The following is a 27070-nucleotide window of genomic DNA, read 5'->3' as shown; positions in this document are numbered from 1 at the left end:
ATAGTATTTTGTGGCCACAAATATACATAGTTTTTTACCAGCTCATGTCTGGGGCTCTGTACATTTTCTTGACCTAGATTTCCAAAATTTTCAAGTAAGTTTGACATGAGTTAATAAGGTTGGACTTGGTGTCAGTTTTTGTAATTGTAAAATGAATGATTCAGTAACAAGTAAATTAAAAATGTGTTTCACGTCAAACAAAAATCTTTATTTTCAGCTGTGAAATGTATAAATAAAATAATAAATAAATAAATAAACAAATATATATATATATTTATTTTATTTTTTTAAATATTGTTTAGAAAAGTTCGTTGAGAACAATTCTCTAAATGTATTATCTGATATATAGTAAAATAGAGGCTGAATGGTCAATTCCTATTGGTTGTCCCAATCGTCACGGTAAAATGGTGGTATGACCTCCTTTCTCATGCTGTGTTTTGCCAGCAGTTTGTCAGGAGAGAAGTCTATTAATACCACTGGCTGGTGTGTGATACATTTCGCCGAGGTTGAGGGACAGTGCAGAGGACAGTTGGTGTTGTTGCTTGCTGTGTAATGGCCTTCAGTGCTGACAATGAGCTGAACCTTCAAAGCTTGACACACTTGGAGCAAATAATTACAGAAAAGAATGAATTTAATCCAAGAAAAAAAGAATTGGAGTCTGATTTTCTCCCTGATGGTATTTTACAAGTGCAAGGCGAGGACTTCTACGTAAACCGTCGACATCTTTCCCTGCAGAGCCCCTATTTCAGGGCTCTGTTCTTCGGTCATGGCATGGAAAGCAACAAATACCAGATAGAGATCAAAGGTGTACGTCTTCAGTATTTCAGGGTGTTGATGGAATACTGCAGTACATGCAGTCTAGATTTGGACAGAGAAAATGTTCTTGGGATCCTTGAGACTGCAGACTTTTTACAACTGGATGGTGCCAGACTTCTGTGCTGCAAGTTTCTGGAGCGTGAGCTGCACCTCAGTAACTGTCTGGAGATGATGGCCTACGCCTGGCAGCTGGGCATCACACAGCTCTACACTGCTGCACGACATGTGGTGCTGACACACTTTCCTGCTATCTGCACTGAGGAGGAATTTCTATCGCTTTCCAAGGATTCAGTAGCAGATCTATTGGCCAGTGATGACCTAACCATTCACAACGAGGATCTCGCCCTGGAGGCCACGTTACGCTGGGTGTCTTTCGACTCTAAAAGAGATGAAGACTTCCTGGAGCTGATTGAGCTCGTGAGGCCCGAGTATATCTCTTTATCATTTATTACTGATCTTTTAACTAAAATGAAGAGCTCTGATCCCAGAGCTAAACTGATCTGCAAACTGAATGAAGATTTTCCTGCGTGTTGGTCAATGGGGAGATCAGTAAAGCGGACCAGAGCCAGAGAGACACTCTATGTCCTGGGAGGACCTCATGACCAGGACCAGCAATCACTGTACCAGTTTCACCCTCTCAGTGGAAGATGGCAGAACTGTCCACCACTACAGAAGAAGAATCTCACACAGTACTCTGTGGCTGCAGTAGGTAATGGTTACTTCATATAAACTAGGATTTGGTTGGTCTATAAAGACACATAACAATCTGATTATTAGTTGTTCTTTTAACATCTTTTTTTTGTTGCTAAATAGCATATAAATCTAGATCTTAAGTCATTTCCTATCTACTCATTCAGGAGACTGCCTGGTTGTGACTGGCGGGAACTTCAGAGACGTGCTGTGGTTCTGTGTGGATTGGGTCAGTATTTTTGACTGTGGGAACAAGCGTTGGGTCGATGGACCTGCACTGCAGAAATCCCGTCACAGCCACTGCTCCATCGGACTGGAGTCAGCACTGTATGTCCTCGGCGGCAGCACGGATGAAGGCCTGGTGGCTGATGTAGAAAGGCTGGTCCTGGGGTGTGAGCAGGGCTGGGAGGGGGTGAGCCCATTGGTCAGAGCAGTGGAAAGAGCTGCCACCTCTTCTTGGGGAGGATGTCTCTATGTGGCCTGTGGCCTGGATGAAAATGGAGACGTCTTTGGTGGAATTCAAAGGTACGTTGTGAAGAAAGATCAATGGGATGTGGTCTCCTTTTCTCCATTTCCACGGTGAGTCAATTTTTAACATGTAGAAATTCTTGAACTTATTGGTGAATCGTCATTTGTGTGAAATGTTTACGTACATTATTAAATCAATCTGTTTCATTTAGAGCAGAGGTTTCAAAAGGTAGGCCTACAGGGCACTTCTGGCCCCCAGTATCTCATTTTCTGGCCCAGTGTTTACAAAAGCCTGAATATATTGAAGCTAAAATATATACAAATGTAATTACAATGTTATTGTATAAGGTGTTTTGAAGAAGCCATTGGTAAGAAGTCAAAATGCACATTGGTGGCACCTAAATTAGACAAATGAACAAAATACTAATTGTTTTCATTTTGTTAGTTTATCCTTGGGGTCAATTTGACCCCATTCCAAGTTCATCTTTCAAAAAATAATAGTTTTTTTTCTTCTTGTTTTTCTTTCAAAATACACAAAATGACAATAATATATAAAAATGGACAAATATACACATAAAGGCTCAAAAAACAGAAAAAACAACATCAAAAGTACACAAAAAAGTACACGTTAAGGAAGCGGGCTTGTTATCGGAGGGTCACCGGTTCGAATCTCAACTGGGCCATCACTGTGGGATGTTGAGCACATAATAACCGTAATGTAACAAAGGGGTGGAGCAAATAACTATAACGTAACACAAGGGGCAAACCTATTAATTGTAATGTAACATAAGGGGTGGAGCTATAAATTGTAATGTGACAAAGGGGTGGAGCAAAAACTATAAGGTAACACAGGGGGTGGAGCTAATAACTACAATGTAGACAGGGGGTGGAGCTAATAACTGTAATGTAACACAGAGGGTGGAGCTAATAACTGTAATGTAACACAATTCAATTCAACTTTATTTATATAGCGCTTATTACAACAAAAGTAATCTCAAAGCACTATCAAAATATAAACTTAGTAATAAATAGGGAAAATCCCAACAAATCCACATGAACAAGCATTAGCGACAGTGAGAAGAAACAATTTCCTTTTAACAGGTAGAAATCTCCAACAGAACCAGGTTCAGAGGTGGCAGCCATCTGCCTCGACTGGTTGGTGTTAGTGGACAGAAGGACCAACAGAACAGGATAGAGAGATAGAACATCAGACTAGTTGAGCCGTGAACCAATGATCAGGAACTGCCATCATCAGCTTCACGACACCTGAAACAGAGCAGAGAGAGAAAGGCGAGGAGAAGACACAGACTGCAGAAAAACACGATACACTGTTAGCAGCTCTGCCTGCGTGGTTCTGGGCTTTTTTTCCCCCCCTAGTGGTTAGGTAACATAACACAAGGAGCGGAGCTATTAACCACGACGTAACACAGGGGGCGGAGCTAAATTCTGTAATGTAACACAAGGGGCGGAGCTATTAACTGTAACGTAACACAAGGGGCAGTGCTAATATTTGTAACGTAACACAAGGGGTGGCGCTAATTACTGTAATGTGACATAAGGGGTGGAGCTAAAAGGGGCGCAGCTAATAACTGTAACATACCAAAAGGAGGAGGATCTTATTACTGTAACGTAACACAGGGGCGGAGCTAATTACTGTATGTATGTACTTTATCAAATTTGACTCGGTTATGTTGGTTCCTCAATTAGACTTTAGAAAGACAAATGACATCTAATCATTGAAAACTCTTCCCCAGATATGACCTGGTTACCACAGAGCTCAACGGTGCACTCTACCTGTTCGGAGGCAAAGCTTTGCGTTTTGATGTGGAGACAGACGAGTGGACTCTGCTGCAGGAGGAATGTCTGGACAGGAAGTTCTTCTGTGGATGCGCTACAGTGTGTGGTCAGATGTACCTGGTCAGTGAGAGGAGGAGTAACAAAGCATCTCCTAACATGGTGCTGCTGGACCCATACATAGACACATGCATTGAGGTGGAGGACTCCATTCCCTGTCCAGTGCCAATTAGAGGCTGCGTCACAATGAGAATGGTCACATAAGTTATAGAATGTTAAACAGTACGTTTTGCAATAATTCTTTACTATTGTTCACACAATAAGCCAAATCAGCATTATCAGTACGCATGCGCGATTCCCGGGTCAATATATCCAGGTCAGAGTTCACGACTGCCCAGGGTGTCAACAAAGCCCCTGTCTAGCGGAACAACCGGCTACTTATATGGACTTTTAGGCATTTACTTTGCTTAAAGTCGTTTTAAGGCAATATGCCAGGGTCCCATTGGTCAGTGCGTGGCTGTTCCAACGGTACACGTGGGCTTAATACGTGGATGAAAGAGTTTTGCCCCGTTCACGAGTGCAATAAAGGAACCTCACGATGTATATGCGACCCGCCATACGTACTCATCCCATTTCCTACTGAAAGAAAAGATCCAGAACGTCGTGCCGAATGGATTAAATCAGTAAGTTTGACATATACTGTACTACATTAAAGCTAACTAGTAAACTAGTATATAAATATTATATTGTGGTGTACATGTTAGAGAGGTGTCTCTCACCCAGCAGGTTTCGGGGGTTTGTTGGCGTCCTTTTCTTTCTCGCCACAATATGCCCGATCCCCCCAGGATCAACTGTCAACATCGATCTCGAGCAGAGATTTATAATCAAGGTTGACAGCCTCTCGTTCCTGCTGTTTTGTCAAAACTATAGGCGCTTTTTGAAATGACAATGCCCAAGCGAGGGCCACCAGTTCTTTCTTCCTCTTCCCAGTAACAACGTGTCCACGTCTCTTACAATATTCTTTTAAAACATCCACTTTACAACGCTCAAAATATTCAATATCTTTGTCAGACTCTGCCATGTTTACGTTTTATGATACGAGCTAGGCGGGAGCTGGGTAGTCCTGACCTTTGACCCGGACCAGCATGCTTTGCGCGCAGCGAGATGCAGAATCCGCTTATACAATGTAATTTCTCAAACAACTTATTAGTACAAAGGCCTTTCCAATTCTGAAATTACCTAATAAGTGTCTATTTTAGTTTTCTTTGAATTTGACTTGGTTATCCTGGGAGTCAGTTTGCAAGATGTTGATAAAAACATTTTTTTAGTGCTTGTCAAGTTCCTCTTTCTCAAAAAATGTTGAAAGGCAGAACGAGTTGTTTTAATTCTCCAGTGATTAAACATGAAAGGGCCTTTTGTGACCATCTGAAGAGCCACATATGAAAACATGGACATACTACATCCATCCATCCATCCATCCATCCATACAGTGTGCACCAGGGGGCGCCACAGCTATAGTTATACATAAACACATACGCGGCACCCCCCCAAAAAAATTTCCAAGCAAGATTTTTTTAATTTTTTTTAAATTTTTTATGGTTACTTAGAAAATTTTACCTAAGCATGGTTATATTCTACAACAGATTAAAACATTATCCATGAAAATACTCTTATTATCAGATTTACTTGAATCATTACTTTCAATAGTCTTGATACAATCATTTAATCAATAGGAACTTACAGCTTGTTATTGTGATAACCTGTTGTTTTGTTGTTGTTTTTTTCACAAGATTTACAACATTCTGAATTTGTATACAATATAAAACATTTGTTGTTCCTGCTGAAAGAAAATAAAATGAGCAGAATTTCAGTTTTTAAAAATATTATCCAGTGCACACAAGTTAACAACACAATAAAGTTAATAAGCATAAATAAAAAGCTGCTAAAGTGAGTAAGCACATTCTGTTTTTAGCTGATATGACATTGTTCTCTGTATTTTCCCTTTTAATGTTTATCTGTGATGATGGTGATTATTGTGTTTCTTCCCTAACTACACTATGGATATTAAGATTTACCATCGTGCACAATTTCTTTGAAGCAGAAGCAGCATGTGAACCTACCCTGACCCGAAATCATGAATGGACCATGTTGGATGCACTGTCTGCTGTGTATAAGGGACATGCATTCATCTTATAATGCACCGGAGGTGGTTGAAACTGTAAAATGAAACCGTTGCTTTATCTGGTTTTTCGAAGTCGACTGTTTATATTCCTCTGATTGGTCAGGTTGTTCAGGACACAGTTGTTGGCCAGCGAAGCCAGTTTGGAGTTGATTGTTCCATTCCTTTGTTGCCAGCTGCACTCGCCCTCATCTTCCTCATGATCTTGCTCTTCATCCTCATCCACCTCACTGTCTGCATCGCTGCGTTCATCTCGCTCAACCTGCAGACAAAAAGAAAACCTACATCAAAATCATTCCAGTAAAAGCAGTCTGGGTTAACCAGAGTCTCCTCCCACCTTTCCCGAGAACGCAAACTTGTAGACCATTCGCAGGATGAGATAGGCCCAGAAGATGTGCAGTGCTTGCAAGACTAAAAGCAGAGCATTAAAAAAATAATAGCCGAAGAAAGGCTGGAAGAAGTCGAGCGACACCACCAGGGTTGTGTGGACCACTCTGAAAAAACAAAAACAGGACAAGAATGGTAAATTTACTTTACAGCTGCTTTACAATTACAGGCACATTCACCCATTAAAAAAAAGTTTGTGCTTTTGCTTTTTGTTATTTGATCAATACTTTCAATTGCCTTTTTCAATTTTTTAGCTGTTATATGCAAGTGTTTGAAGGTGAGTTGATGTTTTTGTGGGGTACGGAGCACTTTGAAGTCTTTGTTCTTGTGAATAACGTAGTAATATTTGTCAAATAACTTGGATGCAGGCACCTTTTATGAAGACAAAAAGCCATAAATAAATACACATGAATTATTACCTGAATCTACTTGCGCAGAACCTCATATCTGGGATGGGGGATAACAACATTATGCTGTAAATGCACTTTTTCAATCAATTCAACCAATTTTTTTGCTTCTCTGCCATTTTTTTTAAAGGTTTGTCATAGATGAACTTGTTTTTTAAAGATGCCAGAAAAAAACATGAATATATTTACAAATACGTTGATTATTGCAATCAAATCTTAGTTGTGTTTTAGTTGTTCAGTTCCTGCTGTTCCTGGTATGTGACCCTGAGTAGTTGATGATATGTCAGCCTTTTTATTATCCACAGTGCAGTGAATGCATTCACCTTTTATCAAAGGATAAAAACAAGCACCCATAAAGTGGACATGAATGCATACATGTTTTAGGACTGTGGCGGGAAAAGAAAGTACCAGTAGATAACTCCGCCCACAAGGAAAAAATAACAGTCTTCTTTGATTTCAGACTAAACATAAAAGCAAACCGATTAATCAGCCTATCACAAAAAAATGTCTTCTGTAGTCACATCATCTTTCTTACCTGCTGGGAAACACCACCAGCCTGGTGACCAAGAAGACCAGAGCAAAGACGACAAACAGAGAGTCACACGTCGTCGTCCACACAGCGTAGTGAAGCATCTTAGCCGACTACAGCGGGAAAGGACAAAGGATTTTTATTGGGAAATTAAAATAAGAAGTTTGGATGAACTATGGCCGCACACGTACCACGTTCCTGAGAATTCAGTCAAATGACTCGATTCCACCAAGTTAAAAAAGGTCTCAGAGAGGCTCTTGACATCCGCTCATAGAGTATCCATGTCAAATTACAGCAAGATTCAACGAGCATTAATGGAGGAGTAGTCATTTAAAAAATGGGGCCCCCGGGGGACCCCTGGCGCCCTTGTGGCACATACAAAGTCATTTATATATTGGTATGTGTCAATGATTCGGTACCACCAACTGTCGCAAAATTTGACTCACAAATAAATGAGACTATATTGGAAATTGTCGAAAAAAGACGGGTGGGCCACTGGGTCTGATCCGTTCAAGAATAACAGAGGAGTAGTGATTTTAACTAGTGTACACAACACAACGAAGAAGAACAAAGTGAGTGGCGTTTTGAGTCTGGTAGCCCGGCTTAAAGAAGGAACATAAGTCCATCCACTAAGGGTTAATATTAGTTAGTAAGTATGAAAACATGTTTTTACTTGTTGCTTTTGCTCTTTTTACTTTTCCTAAATATCTGAGTCAGTTCTGACTCGTGACTGGTGTGGAGTTGGCTCGTCAGGCTCCCAAATGGTGACTTTGAAAATGATTTACATTTATTTCAGTGTAAATCTAACTATTAGTCACAAAGGTTACAGACAATAAAACCATCTGACAGACATACACTGTGTTTCAATTGACGCCCACGCAGCGGCACATCTGTTCACGTCCCTAATTTTATATAATGGTTTCATCTTTGTCCATCCTTGTATGTGGCGTGTCCATTGATATAAAGCTCTGCCTCTGGCCTTTAATGTCTTTAAATAAATCATGGACATAAATAAGAGAGCAGGGAGTTAAGTCTTTATGTTACTAGTTTAAGCTAAAGTGCAAAAGCTGGTTAGATGTGACGAGCTGCCTTTAAACAGGAGGAGAAAACCTCTGACAGTGCAAATGTTTAAAGGGCCCATGTTAAGCTAAATCGACTTTTCTGTGCTTTAAACATCATAAAAGTGCTATTAGGGCTTCATACACATGTCCAAAGTGTTTTTTCATTGATTCCCTCAATCGTTCGTTAGAGGGTGATTTGCTCCTTTCTTACTACAGGGTGAGCCCAAACACCTCGCTCCAATTTGATGACGCGTTCACACTTTGATGGCGAATTTGTCGCGGCACTGAGCTGGAGAAGCCACGCCTCCAGGAAGCTCTCTGCCGTAACTGACATGGAAACAGACACGCCCACGAAGGTGAGTATTTCAGCGTCCTTCGCGCAGTGCTGTGTATGTAATTTTTACAATCTATGTATGTACCGCTGAACGCCCCGCCCCCACGCTCTGTCAGCATGAGCTCGGCTACGGAGTGAGTGGGAGGATGGCAGGCCGTCCTCTGGCCCTACGTCACCACGCGGGGGGGGGAGGAAGTCAGTGTCCCGTCTATAGACACGCCCACTCATGAATATGCATAAGTAGGCCGCAAATCAACCTGTTTGTGTAGAGTTGCTCAGAAAGTGATTTTTCAGAGGCTAAAACTCTGGAAAACAGGCGAGTTTAGGAAAATAAACCTCAACTACTATGTTTTTATGGAGTTCTTAGAACAAATGAAGATGGGTGAAAAATAGCAGGATATGGGACCTTTAAGCAGTGGTGCTTCAGCCATGGTACGAGTCTTGGCTGATACTTGTATCACTACTTGTGTCTGTGGCCGGAGAGTGGCTGAGCTTGATATCACGTAAGCAGCTCTATGTTTCCTGTGCTCTGAAACGGCAAACTTAAATTCTTTGATCTTATCAGTATAGATATGGAGAGCATTCAGCCAAAGATAAAGGACCTGTTGTCTTACTTTCTGAACAGGTAGCACGTGAAAGATTTACACCCACACTAGAAACAGACATTAATGCTTTTCTCTGAATTGCTCACTTTGTTTGGCATGTAGATAATGTGTTTGCGTGTCAGGACAGGGGAACATAAGCAGAAAAAACAAACAAGTTTTCCTACAGTGATCATGATTGGTGACATTTGAATTTATAGTTAACTTTTTACCTCAAGTAGAACGTCTGAAGAATCGTGCAACAGCATCACCAGCGTACCAACTCTCACATAGTTTGCACAGTAGGAGAAACCAATGAGGAGAATGGTGGCGATGTGATGAACGACCTGCTCCTTAAAATCCTAGAAAACACACCCAAAGAACACAGCATGAGAGTGAGCTCCATTAACACATTCTACTTCGGCAGAATGCTCATTCAGGTCCAAAATAAAAACACTGATGGACAGATTATTTTCTTGTATAAAACACAGACCTTATTTTGTTTATCTCTCTTTCCTTGTCTGCACATGCTGTTGAAAGTCCACACTATATGTAGTGCAATCTTTTCATGACACCAGTGCACGTTTCATTATTGCAATTAAATAAATAAATACATTTTTATGCATGATTGTGACCTTAATTTCTTATTTTCTACCCACTATCGCCCCTTCCTATGAAGCTTACATGTGTTCTTGCAGCAGAAATGAAATGAGCTTTGTTATATATACAAACAACATTTTTTTCATACCACTTTTGACTATAAAGGCTTTTCTTTTCTTTCTTTATTTTCAGAATCACATTTACATTTAAATACTAAGACTATAAATCACTACAATTTCAACCATTTGGCATCTTCCATCCATCCATTTTCTTATCGTAGGGGTTGTTACTATTTTTCTTCCGCAACTCCTTTGTCGTGGAACTCCTCCTAGGCTATTAATGCAGCACTAATTACACATATGTCAGCTCATAGGGGCAATGTCAAGGATGTGCAGTCCACCTTTTTTGGAGCCAAAATGTCAAGGTCAAGGTCAAGGTCACGCCAAGTGTCAAAAAACAACATTTTCCATATCGCTACGAAATTTTATTGTACAAAACAAATTCAATGCTTACATTTATGAAAAGCTTATCTCAAGTGGAGTATTTCATTTAACAGGACCAAAGCTGTAGGACCTACTAGTAAAAAGATCGGGAGGGGTCAAAGTTCATGACGTCACAAAAAAAAAAAAAACCCAAAAAATACTTTTTTGCCTATAACTTGGCCACAAATTGAGATACAGTGCTCAGACTGGTACCATTAAACAACATTTCTTTTCAATATGTGACCTTGACCTTCACTCAAGGTCATATTTAAGGTCAAGGTCAGTCTACCGTTTTCCCTGCATTATTACTTTCAATTCAATTAGTAAAAAGAAAAAAATTGTCAACAAATCCAGATACAGGTTGTCATTTTTGCAAGTTTTTTTCAATTTTCAATTGCCGAATACAGGTCTTGAGATATTCAGATTATTTTTATTTATTTATTTTGATTGAACAAACAAAAAAAATGGATGAAAACGAAAACACAAATCTCAACAGAAATCTCGATGAAATATAAAAAGAATGAATTTCAATATAATACATTTGACCTTACTTTTCAAACGGGAAATTAAAAACTCATCTATCTTTATTTCATTGAATATTGTGATATGTATACTGATATAATTCATCACGAGAAACAAAAAATAAATTAAATAATGCAAGTTCATCTTGTAATATTTGGTACCACTGCACTATTGTTGTTATTGTTTTGTTATCTGTTTTTGTATGATTAAGGGTCCTGCTGGGTCTGAAATAAATAAAATTCATGTAGTTGCATAATCCATGTGGGCATGAGGAAAACAAGTTTTGGATTATCTTATATAATGTGTGATTGTAGCCATCAGATTGGAGATTGAACATTTAGTAATAAAATGCAAAGAAACCGCAGAGAGGATGCTACTAAAGGTCTAAATTTGAACTTAATTCCTAATATATTAATTCATTTTTTTAGTGAGCAGTGCAAGAATTTGGCTCATACTTACTTTTCGTTTCACATCCACAGAGACAGAAAAGAGCAGGGACAAATAGAAAGCCATTTCCAACATGTAGTACCAGTAATGAGGCCTGGCCACAAGCTAAAGAAAGGAAGGAAGAGAGTAGCAAAAGGTCAATGTTTTCACTATGAGGCTCAAACAAAAGCATTTCAAACATCAGGCTTTCCTGTGTAGCAAAGTATGCAGTGGATATACACAAACATTTACACAAATCTGGTGTTTCTTAGTAGTGTGTGGATGAACCTAGGTTAAGTGATTCATCTGTTAAGCTAGGGCAGAGGTTATAGACTTAAAAACCATGACAAAACCCTCACAAATACACAAAACGTGGTTTGCAAATACAAAACATTCTTCACAAACTAATGCATTCTGTTTTGCAAATAAGAAATGTACCTATCAAACAAATACAGTATTTTTTACACTTGCAGAGAAACGTGTCTTCAATTACGAAGAAATTCAAGTACAAACTAAAATCTGTCAAGCACAAAAAACAAAAAACAAATCCATCAAGTACAAAACAGAACATTTCTCAGAAAGTTTAATGGAATTTGTGTGTTGGTTTGGTGGGGAGGGCTTAAGTGGCTCATAATACTAAAGGTTAGGGGAACAGCTTCAGTACTAAAACTGCACATTTATATGAACAAAACTGTCAACATGCCTGTGAAAAAGATGAGTCCATACTTTGAGTTATAAATGTAAACTAGAGCAAAAGACTCAGCATCCAAAGCAGCAGCTACACAATAGAGGGAAGCTGAATGAAGCATTAAGCCACTAAACCACTTTCTTTCTGCTTGTCAGAGGCCAAAAGACCCCAGAAGAGGAAATACGGGTAGCAGCCGTATTGCCTGCAGGAGTTATAATCAGTCAAACTGTAGATAGTGAAAGCTGGGTTTATTTTCTGACTGTTTTCTATGTGAGGCCATGACCTCGTGAAGTCGGGTTGGCTTCTTGACAGGAATGTGGACGTGCATGAAGCATACCAACCTGTCGTCAGAAGAACCACAGATATAAACTCTGAAACGCAGCGCAGAAAAGAAAGCTCCAGGCCTGCTTTACTTTAAAGGACCAATCTAATGTGGCTAGTGTGCATGCTCTGGATTTTTCCACAACAACTCCAATCCCACTTATGTTGAAAGTCAGTGTTTTGTAAGCTAATCATTAGTACGGGAGTGGTAGATATTGCTTCAGACTGTTTTCTACTGGTATTAAACAGCTGATGGACAGATTTTCTACTCACAGGATTAAAACAGAGTGCACAGCACATATTTACAGAGATTAACATGAGTTTAAAGGACAGGGGCTGCAGTTTATTTTAATATAACTCACAACTGACTCATGTCGTTCAAAATATTATTATCATTTCACTATTACACTGCACCTTATTTGAGTAACCCAAGGCTATAATAGATGGAAAAATCATCTGCTCACCTGTTTTGGATAACCTCTCCAGCACTCTTTCTGATGCCAGAACCACGGAGTCTGGAATGTTGAGAATAATTGTTAACATATATGAACAGTAAGAAGACAAATAAAACCTCCCATTGCCTGAGCCAATAAACCAATCTGAACACATCACGTGTATAATACAATTTATTCTCAACCCAGTATAACTTTAATAAAACCACTCAATGTGTAAAAAAACATTAATGCTGCTCTAGTCATATTCGCTACTCTATTATGTTTACATACTATTTCTTATTGTGATTTTTTATATAAAGTTTGGATGGATGCATGGATGCTGCTGCTGTACTGCTGTGCAATCATGTTTGTGCTATACCAATTAATGGACAGTTTTTCTGTTGCGTACAATCGTGCTCTAACAATATACTGTAGATCTATCATTTTCAACCAGCACGGAAACATAGTTAATTTAAAAAATACTTACATTAATCAGGGAGGCGAGGCCACCACAGAAAGCTGTGATGTAGAACACAAACCGCCATCTGAACAGTCAAAAACAAGGAAGTGTTGGTTAAACATGGAAGTATCAATGAGACGATCAACTATCAAAACAGAAACATGAAAAGAGGAAATCGTTATTCCAGGAAAAAGATTTATGTCTCTGTACCATGGTTGTCATTATTACTCACAACCTTTTCCTAAATGTCCTAAATCTAAGAACTTAGATGTATACATAAGAAAATATTACCACATCAGAATTTAAAATTACTAACTATCTTAAACGGGTTCTAAGAAAAACTGTCCCCTTTGAAGATACCTCGAACAGAGTAAAAATACGACCCAAGGGCAATAACTCCGGAAAAAATATTTGCGCACTTCTCATTTTCAAACTCCATCAAGGTATTGATACCCTGATGCCACACACCAAGATTGGTTTTCCTATCTTAAAAGGTTTCTAAGAAAAACTGTCCCCTTTGAAGGTACATCGAACAGAGTAAAAAAACGACACAAGGGCAAAAATAATTGCACACTTCTCATTTTTGAACTCTATTTAGGTATTGATACCCTAAAGCCGCACACGATTTCTAAGAAAAGCTGTCCCCTTTGAAGATACCTCAAACAGAGTAAAGAAATGGAAGGGGGCAATAACTAACTTATTTATAATTTATTTCAATGATTTAAGCAATGTTTGTAATAATGTACTTTTGTTTGCTGACGAAACATGTATTTTATTATCTCATTCGAATTTTGATACTTTAATAAGAGAAGCAAATGAAAAATTATCAAATATCTCTGAGTGGTTTAAAATAAATCAACTCCCTCGAAATATACAAACAACTAACTTTATGATATTCAGCAGAAAAAAAAAAGATTCATGCTCATGCCTGTCTTCTCACTTTTAAACACTGTATACATTTTTGTCTTGTTATTTGTGCAAATAAAATCAAATGGATATATATAATGGCAAGCCATTCAGAAAATTAAATATATATGAGTCTGAATATACATAAGAAAAGTTTGAATATATATAGAAGTGTATATATATATGAAAGACTTAGTATATATGTATGAAAAGTACCACACAGAACAACCAACAGATGGACTTTTCCTCTGCTGCGAATGATATAAAATGATCTTATAGTATGTTTTCCACCTCACACTGATGGCAGAGGTGCAATTTGTGTCAATGATGTTTTGTTAAAGAGTTATTGATGCTAGAAGTTCGAATCTGTGAATATCTGCCAACTATACCAAACAGTGTTATGGTCCAAATAGTATCCAGATAAACTGCAGACTGGGCGGACTTTTTCTCCCGGTTCGGACATAAAAAGAAGCAACGCATAAGTAACATTACTGGTGAATTGAAACATTAATAACACATACTGTAAATAAATCAAAACCAAAACATGCACATGATATGTGGAGTATATTTAATAGAGCATAATGATGAAATGAAAGTGTTAACACTTTTTAAATAATCTCATTTTGTAAATGAGTGGAATGAAACACTATTCAGTGCCTCCTGATTAGATTTATTTCTATAATTGTTTTTAATTCATTCTTTTTTTTATCATTTTTGTTCATCTCCCTCCTGATGTGGGACCCAGACTGACTCTTGTATTTTCAGTTCATGTTCTAATCAAAATAATTTCTACCATCATTATTATGATGATCATTTTAACTAAAAAAATAAACATTATAAAATCCAATACTTTTAATGCTTTCATTTGTTAATTTTCCACTCTTTCTCTCTTTCAAGTACCCCCTGCAATGCATCACATACCCACAGGGGTACACGTACCCCCATTTGAGAAACAATGCTCTACAGGAGAAAAGAACTCACGAGGCCTCGCAGAATTTCTTGGTGTTGTTGGGTCGATCCTGGTTCCTCCGATGTCTGAACCAGGATTGAATGTTTCTCTGGGAGAGTCCACACTGCTTCTCCAGGCTTATGATTTCACTCTAAAACCACACAGAGATGAACAATAATATAAGAAAAAAAACTATAGGTTTAATTGTCTGGGTGAAAAAGAAACATTACACTATGAGGTTTAAATGGGCATGAGTGGTAAGGTGTGTATGTGGTTCACATTTTTCACATGCATTCTTGTCCATCCTTCCGTGCTCAACCCCATGAAAAGCAGTGTACGTGTTGATGCTTTAGTCCAGGGTTTTTCAACCTTGGGGTCGTGACCCCATGTGGGGTTGCCTGTAATTTAAATGGGGTCGCCTGAAATGTCTAGTAATTGATTAAAAATAATTACTGACTATATATATATATATATATATATATAAATAATTAAATTCTTGTTATCATATAATTATTTTTAAAAAGAAAACATGACACATAATGACACACTTTTACTTTCTCAAAAATAGAAATGTAGTTAAAACAAAATACAGTATAAAAATAGCTGAGCTGGTGCAATTTGTCACTAATTCTTCATGATCAAAAAGTAATTCACGGTCACCAGAAATTTGTGGTAACGAAATAGGGTCGAGAACCCCTGCTTTAGTACAACTGGTGACCATGTGTCCTTGTGACAAGTTCATTATTCTGTAGTTCAGTTTAGTTTAACTTGAAACTTGAGGGAAACCAAAGCCTTTTCTCTGCACTGATGCATCAACAGTTCAAATGATCCTCTTATGAATTAAACACAAACATGTTCACTGCTCTTTGTAGGACTAGGTTACCTCTCATTAAAACTCCTCCTACACTTCATCTTGTTGCCACGTCCTTCCCGTTGTGCAGTCTGGGAATTCTCCCACCTGGGTACTCGCTGAGTATCAAACTGTCTTTTGCTGAATAGGATAAGCTCTTGATTTGTGGAAAGTGTGTAACTATGCATTCACCGTTATAGTGTTAAATGAGCTCAAATTCAGTGCTTCAAACATCATTGACCTCTCTCACCTTAACCCTTTTTCTTAGCCTGCTCCTTGGTTACTGGTTCTACCCCTATATAAAAAAAATACTTGTGCACAATACCTATTGTGCCACAGGCTCTTTTTAAAGCAACTTACCTTAATTTATATCAATAATATTGGTATCCAGTGTATGTGAAGGTGGGATATCCCAAATTAAAAAAAATATATAAATCACTTTCAAAACACAATTAATACTAGCAAAGCCAATTTTACATATGCCAGGAATCAGAACTCAAGAATGATATAGAGAGATAGATGATATCATATGAATTAAAGGATATTCTTTACAGATTAACACCAAAGAGTGGTGACATGGAGACATTGAGCTCCACTCTGATAGCCTGTTAGTCCTAAACAGTTGAAGCTGTAACAAGACTACAGTGGCTCTGTTGTTTACAGCCTCGTCTTTCTGCACTCTGATACTTTACACAGGAACGTGTTACGGTGTAAATGTGAGAAAGCTGGGTGAGACTAAACTGCACACTTCAGGTGTCCCATTAAACTTTCATTCAATTCCAAGGAGATTAAAGAACAAAAAAACAAAACAAAAAGAAACACTGTCTGCTTTCAGGTCCTGTAATAGACATGTGACACCTTCCCACATTGTCTGCAGAACTTTCAAATGAACTTCATTTGTATCATTTCAAGTCTGCAGCTTTGTATTCAAATGACAGAAACGACCGAGGCGTAGCCACTGTTGATGATCCAGGCCACATGGAGGTAAAACTGTTTTTTTTTTATGCACAAAAAAGGATGCACATGAAAAACAAAAACAACACTCTTGTTTTTCATTACAAATGTAAGATAGCACCAGCACAGATATACACAGTGCACTGTATATTCATGTCAAGTCATGCCTTGCCCTGATATTGCACAACTGTTGGTCTGCATGGATAGATCAGTGTTGAAATGGAAGTTTCAACAGGCAGTGGGAAGAGCATGACTCCTTGGTCCTAGTCTGATTATGCATTAGAGCAGAAGATTAGCACTCACATTCCTCACACTAACAGACTCACTATAAACACACTGTTCTACGGACATTTTTATTGCAAAGTGGAACTTTTCTAATGAGCAGACAAAGAAAAGGGAAGAATGATAAGAACAACAGCAGAAGATGAGGAAGCCAAATGAGGTGAACCATAGCGACTGGCTTCAGGCTGCCAGATTCTTCTCGTGTTTGACACACCATTCACTAAGCATTTAAGATCTTGTTTTATCACTACGTACTGTTCATTTGAACCACAGGATATGAAGGTTCTCAGAGAGAAGAAGAACTTCACGTTTGGAGAGTTGGAGGAACGTAAACAACGACTGGAAAAGAAAGCTCGTGGAAATACGGGGGAAAAAGACTGTGAAGAGGAGTAACAGCAGGAACAATGACTGCAGACGAGAACACATCACAAAAAAAAAAAAAAAAAAAAAAAAAAAAGGGAAGAAATGAGGTTGGATGTAAAATTATCTGTGTTCAAATTAGGGGACGGATCTAGATAAGCATAATGCTTTTTTCCGTCGCCCTTTCCGGCATGAAAAAGGACAAAAAAAAAAAAAAAAAAAAAAAACAATGATGTGATTTTGCTCTGAATGTCAAATGAATTTCTGTGAATGCAACCATGTCGGAAATGAACTGAATAAATAAAATAAAAATAAAAAAATAAATGCTCAGTGTGAGTTCAGGGAATCTCCGAGTACTACCTTAATGAGAGAGAAGACGACTGATGCAAATAAAACAGTCGCTTATTTTCATACACAAATCAATCTCACGAGACAGACTAAACCTTTGATTTAGTAAAACAACACAAAGCTTTAGGACCGAATTTCAGCAAATCAGATCAAACTTGCTCACGTCCTTCATCTGAAAAGTTTGTTTTTTTCAAGTTCATAATTATCAAAAAAAAAAAAAAAAAAACACACACACACCAAGCATTTAACAATGACTGTAAAGAATATTAAAAAAGAGCTCTACACTGTAGACCAGGGGTGTCTAAGTCATTTTAGTTCATGCAGAGCAGTTTGAGCTAAAGTGGGCCACATATTTTAGATGGAAAAAGAGCAAATTCAACATTAATGTGCTCTGGTTCGCACTTTCACATATACATGATAAATAAATGATAAAGTATGTGAGTATATTAGTCCCTACAGGTTCCTCACTTAAACCTCCCTGATTTTTTAAATTTGGGGAAATTTTGTGGATTAATTTGAGGAAAATTTGCCAGATTTTGGAAAAATTGAAAGCCCTGGGGTGGACACTCGGATCCTTTCTGTGTGGAGTTTGCATGTTCTCCCCGTGCTGCGTGGGTTTCCTCCGGGTACTCCGGCTTCCTCCCACAATCCAAAAACATGACTGTAAGGTTGATTGGAGTCTCTAAATTGCCCATAGGAGTGAATGAGAAAGTGAATGGTTGTCTGTGTTGCCCTGTGATGGACTGGCGCCCTGTCCAGGGTGTACCCCCGCCAAGCGCCCTATGAGAGCCGGAGATTGGCACCGGCAGACCCCCGCGACCCTGTTAAACGGGAATAAGCGGGTAAGAAAATGGATGGATGGATGAAAGTTTTTTCAACAATTTCAGATTAAAAATGACTTCTGTCATGTGATATAACAACTGGAAAATATTGTGGATTTTAATAGATGTTTTGTATTTGGAGGGGTTGAGACATCTACAACTGAAATAGTTTTTTCTATCATTTTAACTTTCTCGAGCTGGACGAATTTGATGATCTGGCAGGATTTGGCCCCCAGGCCTTGAGTTTGACACACGTGCTGTAGACCACCTGTCAAAAAGTTGGAGCTCCTTCCTTTGTTATAAAAAACGTTTAAAGCATTACATTTAATGAAAGGAGCGTAAACAGAGACGCTGCCTTGAAGCTCACCAACTGTGGCTTCAGCTTCCAGGTGAAATATGCAAGTTTTTTTTCCTATGTGTGGCTTTTTAATCTTCATCTTTTTTTCTCTCGGTGCAAAAACAAGGATATGGAAACAGGAACAACAAGGTTATTGTAAAAAAAAAAAAAAAAAAAAAAAAAAAAAAAAAAAATGCGATGCTGCGTAAAATGCTAACTTTAAGTCTCCTATAAAATATGTGCACAGTAATCTGTTATCAGAGAGTGAAGGAATACAAACCTGTGTTGGTTGTCGACTGTTTTGTTTATAGAAAGCTTCGAGCTTTGGAACCAGAGGAGCACGAACACGTATCCGATCCTTCACACCCAGAAGTCGACTTAATGGGATGGCGACGAGTCTAAAATGAACAAGAGAGAAAAAAACATTTCGTACTAAACAACTACATCTTTCAATGCAACACAATACACCTGGATGTAAAACAGACAGTATTATTATCAGAGGTGTAAAGAGTACTGATGTATCTTACTCAAGTACTTGTACTGTTACTTGATTGAAATTGTACTGAAGTACAAGTATAAGTAAGTCATACAGAAAATACTCATGTACACGTGAAAGGTAGCTCAATGAAACAGTACAAGTTACTAGTTTACTTTAGGTAATAAATCTTGACAAACAGTAAACATCTCATGTATAAACTAAAAATGAAATCTGGCAGAATCGGAACTTTTTAACTTTTAAATCAAACAACACAAATGAATTAAATTCAAAATATAAAAATGACATGACTAATATAGCTAAATGTATGAACTCACCGGCATGGTTGGACAGCTATGATGTGATGCATGTGAATGTTGCCTGGTGATGTCATTTTTTGTCATTTCACAAATGTCCGTTGATCATTTTAAAACAAAAAATAAAAATGTACTCAGGAACAGTTGGGCGTAGGAAAATAATGCAATACTTTACTTATACAAAAACGTGTTCAAGTACAAGTAAAATTACTGATTTAGAAATACGCTCAAAAAAGTATACAAGTAAGTACAAGTACCAATAAAAACAACTCAATTACAGTAACGTGAGTACTTGTAATGCGTTAGTTTCACCACTGATTATTATTTGTTGGACGTTTGATGGTTTCATCAACAACAGCAGTCCAACGTAACACAATATAATGAGACGAGTCATTGTGCAGGAGAGCTGCTCCCATGGGGGTGGGGGTGGGGATGGTGACATTTACCAGACGGCCTCTGTCTTTCACTGATATATCAGGAGACATTTGATCTCTCTACGCGTGCATGTTGATGTTTACAAACATGAAGGTGTGAAACTCTATCTTGAAGATAATGCAGTGGACACAGAAGAAGAAGGAGGATTGTTTGAGAAGGCCTGGGCACACACACATCTAGTGTTACAAACAACACACACACAGAAACAAACACACGCCTTTTCCTATTTAATGTGTTAGATTTGATCTCGTTGAATGAAATGAAGGTCCTGATGTTGAGCCCTGCACCAGATGCTGTGCTGTATTTCATGTTCCACATTGTGCTTCAGTCCTTTTGTCAGTAACAGTGTTTCTTACATCTAATGTTACGCTTCTGCTCATAAATACCACATGAGGGTACAAATAAGGAGCTAATCCTACCAACAGTCACAAGTCTGTCTCTGTGTGTGTAAGCACAGGTGAATGTAGAAGCTGATAAGAGCAGGCATTCAAAAACAAACCTATCTATCCGTCCATCACCTATCTCTGCATCTGGCCTCCGTCATGCACCTGTCAGCCTGTTGCTGACTAAAGTAGTCGAGAGCCGACTGAGGCAAGCTGAAGGTGAGGCTTCTTGTTACAGCAGCTTTGCTTTTACACTGAGCATCAGCTTACAGTCATGCATTTCTGAACCCAGAGAAAAGCTCCACGTTATAACCAGGCAGATGGGGAAACACCAGCAGCTCATTGAAAATTCTTCTATTGTTTTTTTTTTTTTTTTAATTACACAGCCTGAGTTTAAAACAATTAGCTGATGAAAGCACAATAAATAGATGCTCATTGTGGAAGACAAAGGCTTTTTGTGTTTAATTAACATCAGTTCATGGTCTGTGTTGGGTGGTTATGTCTCAACAACAGAAATCACTAGCTGGTATATACACTGGAGTTTTAGACGTCGTTTTTAATAGATGTTCCTCAGTGATAAGGGCGACTGTCAGAGATATTACACAGTTATTAAGCTATTGTACTAAGGCTATTGGCTGGGCTTAATGCCTTTAAGAGATACAGAGATCTACATCTTAGTCAGCAGATAATTCTGCTTCCCAAATATGACTTCCTTTCTCTTGATGTACATTCTAATCAGGCCTCGGCTATATATCATAATTCAAGATACAATATATCAAGGTTTCTATTTTGGCGATATAGAAAATGACAATATTGTCTATAGGGACCTCCCAGTCACGTGACCCCTAGCCGAGTGTGAGCCATTTTGACAGTCAACGATTGAGTGGAACGTCATGTCATCGCACCGTTTATTACAACAGGAAGATAAAGGACTTTTGGTTTTAGAATCAAAAATTGAAAATCAACCAATTTTTAATTGTTTGCTTTCTGACCCTGATGAAGAAATACGCCTTGAATTTTAAAAACGGATATCAGATAGCCACTCTACTTTGTTCTTTATTTCCCTTTTCTGAACGGAAAATTCAATGACCAAAACATACACTGACTTACCGGTAGTCACTCTGTAGCTAACTGAGCTGTTCCACGACTCTCTTCTCTACTCTTTGTTCTGTTGCTAGCTCATGTTGGTAGGTTCTTTTCACTGCTACAAAAAAAACTTTGACAAAATGTACAATCTTTTTATCATAAAGGGCGACAGCTAAACGTTTGATTAACAATTGATTTTATGTTTAAATAAAAAAAAAAAATCGGGAAATTGGGAGCCTGATGTGTCCGGCTAACGACAAGCTAACGCTATGTTGAATGTTTGATACTGCACACAAACATTGGCAGATTTCTATGGTAACAGTGAAATTATAACATTAAATCCCAAACTCACAGAGAAATCATTCATTAGTCTTCGAGGGGACCACTTACCTGATCCAAAATGAAGACTGCAAAGCCGCGTGTGTTGAGTTGAAAGCCAAACACCGCCATCAGCGTTTTGCCTGTTTATTGCCGCCAGCCACTTGCTTCTCCATTTTGTTTCTTATGGGATACGGTATAAAGATATTCCTTTAGTAGGATCACGAATCTGATAGCATCCAACAGCACAACATCGCTCCGGCATGATAGCGGCTACCTGTAGACCGTCAAAATGGCTGCTCCAAATGGCGTGACATTACGTGGGATGTCCCTATATTGAGATTTATCTATACATTTTTTATTTGACTTGTTTTTATTTATACAATCACACAGCACAAATCACATCATACAAGTATTCAATATTATTCATAGAGTACAGCCAAACAGTGCCCTTTACAATTTTTCCATATTTGTGATGTATATATTTTTTATAGCTTATTTTGTATTAAAATACTTGTTTTAGGAGTCACTGTTTTCGTTACTTCTCAGAACATGAAAAGCACAGTTCGACGTATTACCGAGTGTGTAACCCAGGCCTTTCTCTAAACAAGCCACACTACACAACTCACTCACACGTGCTGTCCCTTAGAGGAGTAAAAGATGAAAGTGGAACATATTGTGCAGCTGTTTGTTAATAAATGTGCCTGTGTGGCATTTTTCATTAGCAAATTGAACCCAGATTTGTCCGTCTCCTCAGACTTCATTTGAATTGAAAATATCGAGATTAATACCGTATATCGTCATTTTGAGAAAAAATATTGAAATATGAGTTTTGGTCCACATCGCTAATTCTAATGCACACACTCACACGACAGCGTTTGTAAACCAGTCATGCAGCAAATCAAACAAACAATGTTGAAGGTTAAAGAGCATCACACACTGATCACGGTTTAGTTCATCAGTCGTCATCAGTAAACAATCGGCATTTGTTTTGAAGGACAGCGGCTGAGGTAGTCTCACCTCTCAAAGACGTATCTGAGAGCGATGAAGGAGAGAGCCAGAGGGAAGGTGTAAATCAGGTCTCTGGGTCGGGGGAGGTGACCTTCCCCTTCCACAGCGTCCATGTCCTTCCAGCTAATACCAGGAGGGAGCCAGTACTCCTCCTGCCACAGCCAGTCGTTTAACAGGGCCTCCATCCTGAGAGGAGAAGAAAACGCTTTCACCCACGTCTCGGCTGCACTAACAAGCACAAGCTGCTACAATATTGATGCCCTATAACACTGATGTCAAACAGCACTTTCATTTAATGGCTTATTACTAATGCACTTTGTATGTTTTATAGATTATAATAGTTTATGTATTATCAAGTTTTCTTCAACATTTTGTGCATTTCTACCTACAGAAGTCTTGCTAACTCATATAGCTTGAAAGAAGACAAAGTTCTGACTCAACAACATGACATGATCAGATGAAATCTCCCAAAAAGGTGATGCCCACATATAAAGAAATATTTTGTGTTTTTAAAAAGCTAAAAGTTGACATAAATGACTTCAAATGCATTTCTGACATTAATTAGTAACAAAGTTGTAATATTCACCTTCAGATATTCAATCTCAAGTGCATTTATGTGATAGGTTGAGTAACCAAATACCTTGTTTTATGCAGAAGAGATAGTCCAGAGAGAAGTTGGTTGACAGTATTGCTTTACAATTATATTGTTAATGTTAAGCCACAGTCAGATTTTATAGAAATTTTCCAAAATCGATTCATAGGTGTTGAATTTGATTTTTTTTATTATCTCTAACCCCAGTAGCCTCGTGCTATAGTTTGACGTTAGCTACGGTGACTACTGCGCCAGCCAAGGCGATAATGCATTCATTGCAAACATGGCTATCGGTGGATGCAGACGAAGTTCCGCTGGGAATGACGCCAGAAGTTTGGAACCATCTTATTATAGTCCAAGTGAAATGTGAAACATCAATCAATACTGAATTGAAATCGACTTGCGACTAATCTATTCAAAGCATTATCAGTCGGAATCGAATTGATTCAGGAAATTGGCCATGATACCAGCTCTAATGCACCTTGTTCCTGCAAGTGTCACTGTATATATCATTATCAGCAACTTCCTGTTTGTTTAAAGCATCAAACGTTCGCAAGAAAAAAGTAAATTTAATAGGACATATACTGTAACTTAAAAGAGACATATTGTAAAAAATCTACTTTTGCAGTTTTTTTGATGACATAAGAGGTAACTTGAGCGTCCACCAGCACACAAAATGTGAAATAAAACTATCTAGTGGTTTGTTTGTGGTCTGTGTAAGTCTTACAACACAGAGAAAATTGCTCCGTTCACAATTTTCTACATTTTTGACGTCACAAGTAAAATCGGGATTCAGTGTTGCCAGATCAGATTGAGAATTTCCAGCCCAATCACATCTTAGAACCCGCCCATTCCAATAAAAACAGCCCAAACACGAACCACAAATTTGGCAACAATGTGTTTGTGACACAATGCGACGCAGCGGTCGAACAAAACAGCGGACTATCACCTTGAATGGACTATTCCTGGAATCTCTACATGAGATGATGACAAGAAAGCAACGTAGCAGCTCCGGTAACTGTTTGAAGCAGCTGAAGCAGCTGCTTTTGCTGCTGGGCGGGCTGCTGCTGGTGCCGCTTCTATTCCGGGTCCTTCTGGCCTGGGGTCCAGTCCCTGCTGGCTCTGGGCTTGGGCCTTGGCTGGGCGTGGGCCTTGGCTCCTCTGCTGGGGTCTCGGGCAGGGGGCTCTCTGTGCCCTACACTCGGGGGGTTGGGTGCAAGGGTGTGGGTGGTGGTGGGGGAGTGGATGTTGGCGGGGGGCATGGGGTTGGGGACGGTGGCGAGGTGCACTGGGTCCTCGGCTCCTTGGGGCTTTCTCGGCTTGGGATCTTGGGGGCATCTAGGGGGCTACTCGGACGTGGGGCAATGGCCTGAGTCTCCTTGGGCCCCACTATTTTTGCTGGCCTGGCTGCATCTTCGGGCCCGGGGCGGCGCTTTGGTTTGCAGTAGCGGTTCTTGCACATACATTGGTCTTGGATGCACTGGCATGTCTTGGGCTGTGGGTTAAAACTCGTACTGGGCTAAACCTTAGACACGTTGATCCCAAATACCAGTTTTAGGTATTACCAAGTTTCACACTTGTCACCAGACTGGCTTGATTACACAACACAATGAGCACAGCTACAACTTCACATCTCACTCTTACTTTAAAATAATCACAATCTTCCCCACCCTTTCCATTTCCTACCTTGAATCTCTCCTCCCTGTTCCCTCCCCACCTCACCGAGGTGTAACACTGCTCTCTTGTTTTATATCCTCCCTATAATAAAGTGTTTCTTACCCTTCCTTATGAGGGCTGGTGATGGTCAAAATGCAATAAAGTACAATCATTTATTTAATTGCAATAACAAAACATGCATTGCTGCCTTAAAAAGATTGCACTTCTTGTAGTGTTGAACTTTAACAGCATGTGTAGACAAAGAAAAAAAAGTGACTTTTCAAAGAGCTAAAACTCAGGAAAATAGGCGGGTTAGGGAAAATTTACCTCAAATACTATGTTGTTGGGGTTCTTAGAACAAATGGAGATGGGTGAAAAATTGCATAATATGTGACATAATATTGGGTGTTTAACTGAATGACTTTTTTGACATTGGAAATTACAACAATATTAAGGAAGTAGCAGTGGCAGGAATAAGGCAGCTAACGTTGGAACTGAAACCATCATTATGGTGATGATTCCTCACAGTTGAACCTACATGGCCTCTGTTTACGATCACAGATAACCGATCTATGGCACAGTTGCAGAACAAGTTTGCCCTAATCCATTGATCGACATTCACATTGTACATATTTGTGGACAAAGACATATTATCGTGAGGAATCAGTGTTCACCACAGCCCTGCACATTTACTGCAGCAAGCACAACACCATTGTGAGATCTTTTTTGGCTCTAAACCTATTCACACAAACATCACCACACACACCCTCTCCTCCTGCTGCTGCTGCTGTGATCCCATGCTAATGCACTGACATGTGAACACTGTACAGTGAGGTGAGGGTTTGAATCCCTGCACAGAGGCAGTAACGAACAGTGCACTGAACACACACACACACGCACACGCACACGCACACACACACACACACACACACACACACACACGCTTTATAATCTGTGCACCTATCAAATAACTTCCATCGCTCACGTTTTAGCAGCAGTTACGTCACTATATGTCCTTCATCTAATCTTGCTGACCCAAACAAAACATGGTTAGTCGGTATCAGAGCTCACCTGTCCGCGCGCGCCTGTGATGGGGATGAGAAATGAAGAACGAAGAGCGAGCGTGACGTAGTCCGCTTCTGTTGGGGGCGGGGTCTAAACCGCGCTGTTCACTGAGGTAAATACATCACCGCCCCTCTGCAGCGCACAGGACACCACGTGGTAGAAGGTAGAGACACAACACAACACATTACACATTATGTGTCTCTCTACATACATCTCTACAGTAAAACCCTGCGTAATAATTCCATATTTTTTTATTACATTAAAATTGTCTCGTACTTTTTGCTCTCAGCATCTTCATCGTTCTATCCCATCATCTACTGCAACTCTTATTCTCACATCCAGTCTCTAGACCAGACATGGGCAACTGGCGGCCTGGGTCTTATTTAGTGTGGCACAAAATGAACCTAAAACACACACTAATACAGAAAAATAAGCAAAAGGACAACAAAAATACACAATATGACTCCAAAAACTAGCAAAATGACAAAAATACAGAAAACATAAGCAAATACATACCTACATGTGTTCATAAAAAAATTATTAATGCTATTCAAGCAGTAATTATGTGTTAATAATCCTGGTAATAGGGACTTATCAACATTATTGAGATGTTTATTGACATTATTAATGGCTAACAAATGCCTTATAAAGGCAAATAAATCATTTTTTAACCACTCATTTATAAATAACAATGGCCCTCTGCACTGCAGCTACTGGATCTGAAACGAACAGCACTTTAAATTAAT

General features: G+C 38.9%; 2 protein-coding genes across 3 annotated transcripts; one reads left to right on the top strand and one right to left on the bottom strand.

Annotated features, from left to right (window-relative positions):
• Nucleotides 1–511: 511 nt before the first annotated feature.
• Nucleotides 512–5666, top strand: LOC114462137 (kelch-like protein 24). The gene is made up of 4 exons (XM_028444804.1): nt 512–1525; nt 1674–2085; nt 3729–4087; nt 4948–5666. Exons 1-3 carry the CDS (start codon nt 553–555, stop codon nt 4030–4032), a joined length of 1689 nt encoding a protein of 562 aa, XP_028300605.1. The 5' UTR covers nt 512–552; the 3' UTR covers nt 4033–4087; nt 4948–5666.
• LOC114462138 (ceramide synthase 2-like) lies at nt 5371–26432 on the bottom strand. 2 transcript variants are annotated; one of them, XM_028444805.1, is made up of 11 exons: nt 24553–25117; nt 23021–23197; nt 19267–19384; nt 15067–15185; nt 13207–13264; nt 12750–12800; nt 11310–11402; nt 9480–9608; nt 7277–7383; nt 6285–6441; nt 5371–6209 (listed from the first exon to the last, which is right to left on the bottom strand). In XM_028444805.1, the coding sequence occupies exons 1-11, from the start codon at nt 24939–24941 to the stop codon at nt 6006–6008; spliced, it is 1602 nt and encodes a 533-aa protein (XP_028300606.1). In that variant the 5' UTR covers nt 24942–25117; the 3' UTR covers nt 5371–6005. The 2 variants fall into 2 exon arrangements, with proteins under 2 accessions (XP_028300606.1, XP_028300607.1); XM_028444806.1 differs by lacking the exon at nt 24553–25117 and adding an exon at nt 26331–26432 and having other exon boundaries at nt 5681–6209.
• Nucleotides 26433–27070: the final 638 nt, after the last annotated feature.

This window comes from Gouania willdenowi, chromosome 4 (genome assembly GCF_900634775.1).
Source record: "Gouania willdenowi chromosome 4, fGouWil2.1, whole genome shotgun sequence".
NCBI classification, from domain to species: Eukaryota; Metazoa; Chordata; class Actinopteri; order Blenniiformes; family Gobiesocidae; genus Gouania; species Gouania willdenowi.
Note: the sequence above shows the minus strand (reverse complement) of the source record. Positions and strands in the feature narration are given on the sequence as shown.